This window comes from Egretta garzetta, unplaced genomic scaffold, assembly GCF_000687185.1.
Source record: "Egretta garzetta isolate BGI_Z169 unplaced genomic scaffold, ASM68718v1 scaffold870, whole genome shotgun sequence".
Classification (NCBI taxonomy): Eukaryota; Metazoa; Chordata; class Aves; order Pelecaniformes; family Ardeidae; genus Egretta; species Egretta garzetta.
Genome location: NW_009258375.1, coordinates 46,097 through 49,942, shown reverse-complemented (window position 1 = coordinate 49,942; position 3,846 = coordinate 46,097). Strand labels below are relative to the sequence as shown.

Here is a 3,846-nt window from a genome sequence, read left to right as displayed (position 1 = left end):
CAACACATTTTGAAGTACTACATGCAGTACGTGCAACTCACTGCTGGTTTTATGTTATTTTTATTGAGACCATTTAATTCCTGTTAATTGTAAACATACAGTCCTAGCATTAGCTTGGTCATCCTGAGCTAGTTCCCATACGGCTTAGAAGCCATTGCGGAAAGAGAGCTGCTACTTGTCACAGTCCCGTCAGTTCTATTGGAGCCAATTCCTTCCCCAAAAGAGAGGTACCCCTTTAGGCTTTGTATTTGGAGGACTAAATAAAAAAATGCAGGTTTTCTTTTGATTCGGGTACTTGTCCCTCTGACTTCCTGGCTCATTTCTTGAAGGCAATAGACAGAGGATAGAAATAAACACAAGAAACATTTTCTTTGGGATTTTGTAAATTAAAGTCAATTGTAACCTATGCACAAACCCAAATAAATAATAGAGATATGATTACAGATCTATAAAATTTAACAATGTTTCTGTAATGATGGCTGAGGGGAGAAAAATTTTCAAAGACCTGACTGAAAGAGCTGAAATGAAATACAATTCCATCTTTCATGTTTTTAGCGAGATAATTTTGGTTCACTGTTGACTAATACAGAATAATAGGAATAAAATATGCTGCCTCAGTCTCTGCGTTATTGGCTTTACATTATTGGTCCTGACAGCTGGCATTTAAAATGCAGTAAATATTGGGCAATGCTGTTCTATTAAGGCAAACCTCTTCATCAAGCATATTTCTAAATCGCACTTTATTTTCAAAATGTGTTTCATTTCTTTATATATGGCAAAGCAGCCTACTGCAAAATTGACCTGCAACAGAGTGCCCTCTACTGCATGTATTTAGGAAAGGAAAATAAAACAAGTTCCTTAAAAATAAAATCTTTATGAACTGAGACCAGAAGTTTTGTCACAGACCCCTGGATATTGAAATAAAAGATGGTATATGCATATAGGCATATATCACTTTTACCTTCTTCTAAAGAGCTGTATACTACTAGGAAATAATAGTTTAAAATAGGCATGAAATTTACACAACCTGTTTCATGGTTCTAAATGAAATCAGCATGTGTTTTTCCATAGCAAAACAGTCTATGTTTACAGGTTGGGGAGTTATCAGGGATGTTAAGTCCTATTTTGCCCTGTTGCCACCCCTTCCTCTTTGCTGCCAGCAGGGATCTATAACAATAAAAAGTGAAGAAGTCTCTCTGCTTATAGATTTGTTGTCTCAGTCCTTTATCTCTCATGCTCCCTCATTTCTTCCCTTCTTTCTATTTGCCATTAGGTCACTACTATTAAACTGAACTCTCCTTTTCATTCCCATGTCCTTGACAAACCTATTTGGTGTTATTGAGTTATACCTCTTGCATATGATCAAGAAGATATTTTGCTAGTGCTGTCTCAAGAATGGTAAATGACAAGTTGCAAATGTATCATGAAAACAATTCTACAGCAAGACACAAATTCTCAAGCAGACCTGTATTTTTGAAGTCTTCCCCTGTTTTTCTTTTTTCCCCAATTAATTCTGAGTTTTGTGATGGACCAAACACCTGTAACTTCTGTAGAAACTCATAGTGGCTCTTATTGCTCAGTCCCTCAGGGATGAGAAAACTGCTTCTCAAACCACTGGTATAAATTAACATGAAACTTTCTGAGTCACTTTTGAAATGCCCTGGTTTGTCCAATGAAGTCCATGCCTTGCCAGCTACTGCTGGAGCCACAATTTCATTCTTAAAGAGTCAGCTTATGTCTTGAGCCACACTGAAAGCAATTGAACTGGATCTTGCTGCATGATCAAGCGTGTTCCATGTTAGCCCTCTGCAATCAAAGACAGTGTCTGAATACCTTTAAGACAGTTTTAGTATGTCACTAGGGCAGCATAGAGGTAGATAGTAATCAAGAATGTTTTCCAAAGCAGCATAATTAATTAGCAAAAGTTCTTTAAACAAAATAGAAACAACACAGGTAGGCATTTCTGTAGTACACAGTGCATATATGACCTTGCATATATTTCAGCAATGAATTTTGTGTCTATGGATTTGTTCCCACATCTGAAACTTTCCCTTAAGGAAACCCTTTTGATATTTTACAAGTTCTAAGGATGATATATCTATAATTGCTTTCCCTTTGCTTCATACCTGTAAATCTTGTATCTTGTGCTAAATCCCTGTCGACTTCTGTCCACAAAATCTGTGTATTCCTGTGAGCGATGGAAGGGTCCCTTATCAGAGAGGAGCCAGTCGAAGGGGCTTGTGGCATGCTGATCCGAAACAGCAGCAACTGCTAAAACCCAGCAATGTAGACTCAGTGCTATCCACTCCCATAGAGCCATCAGAGAGAACAATTCAGCACCAGCACTGCATCGCCATATCATGCTTCCACTGGGGACTTAGAGCCTTCATTCTCTTAGCTTTCCCTCAACACCTAGACAAAATACACAGTCAATTAGATAAGCACACACTAGGCATCCCTTGGAAGTAGAAACAAGTTTCCTTTCTTTCAGCTTAAAGAGATAGTGGCCTCTACTTTATTACATTTTACATTAGCATAACCCCACTAGGCTAGTTAACAGTGGAGTGTTTCAGTACTTCAAATGCTGTGAAACTAATGTCTTCATTAACATCATCAGTGATAATATTTACTGTTGAAGGGAAACCTTCACAAGTTGTCAAGGGAGGGATTATTGCGGTTTTTTTCCAATTCTACTAGTCATTAATGAAAAATATGCTACACAAGAATTATTGCCTGTTAGCATCAGTACAAAATCATTCAGCGATGTCTATGCATAAGGTCACAGTTCAGATATTGAACAGAAAACAGATGAGATTCAACAGACCCAGATTACTTTCTTTTTTTACGTCCTTGGAAAAGTCACTTAATGGCTTGTCTTCACTACAAACGGAGTTAGCAGACTCATGTTATTCTATTCAAACTAGTGAAGCTGGACAAAGAGTGACTGCATTAATCAATAGCACTGGAGCTACCCACAATGATGAGTTCAACGAGTTGTTCAAGCTCCAGATGCTCCAAATTTGATTAACCCTAACAACAGCACTTGACTTGCAGTCCAATTCACTCCAGTCCAATGGATCAGCCCAGAAACACTAATTGTTTGAGTGCCCAATCAAAAATCAAGTATTAACCATAGCCTCATGTAGGAACTCAGCGAAGATAAGCCACAGTTTCTCTCTATACCTCAGTCCCATATCTGGGAAATGGGATTCTATAGCCTGCTCAGATTTTGTGAAAACATCTATGCAAGAGCACAAAGTTCTCAGAAATATGGAAATGACAGAAGTCTTCTAAATTCCTAAATATATAGAAATAATCAGTTCTAGTTTTCAGTGTAAGGTAAAACAGCACAGAATTAAAGCATATTAATGTGTGAGCTTTCATTTTTCTAGCTGATGAATTTACAGAGAAAAACATTTTTTAATTTACATTCACTCAAAACAGCACTCATTATGACATTTTTACAGTGCCCTTTGCTATGATTTTTTACTTGTCATGACATTTTTCTTTACCATCAGTAATTTCATTTCTAAGTGTACCCTATATGAATGATGCTTCCAATAGAACATTTCTGCAACTGCACATTCAGTACCACCCGTCCATTATAATGGAAATGTTGTAGCTGAATAAATGTGCTCTGTGCATATATGCTAAACATTAATATTCTAAAGAGTCTTTTGTACATATTGTAAAGAAATCAGCTGCAGGACATTAACTGCCTCCATAAGAACATGGAAGTTCATATGAACCTACAGGAATTTACAGTCTGAGAATATTATATAATCTGTCTATACAACCAGAGAAATAGTCAAGTTTTATTGTCTTCTTAGGCACAAATGTAATTGC

At 37.0% G+C, this 3,846-nt stretch overlaps 1 protein-coding gene across 2 annotated transcripts in view; it reads right to left on the bottom strand.

Annotated features, from left to right (window-relative positions):
- LOC104127142 (BMP/retinoic acid-inducible neural-specific protein 3) overlaps nt 1-2,362 on the bottom strand; it is a 211,965-nt gene extending 209,603 nt beyond the window's left edge. The window contains exon 1 of one of the 2 annotated variants that reach the window (XM_009639789.2): nt 2,127-2,362. In XM_009639789.2, the coding sequence (XP_009638084.1) occupies nt 2,127-2,362 (236 nt within the window). The remainder of the gene's footprint in view (nt 1-2,126) is intronic. The other variant, XM_035895372.1, reaches the window with a different exon arrangement.
- Nucleotides 2,363-3,846: the final 1,484 nt, after the last annotated feature.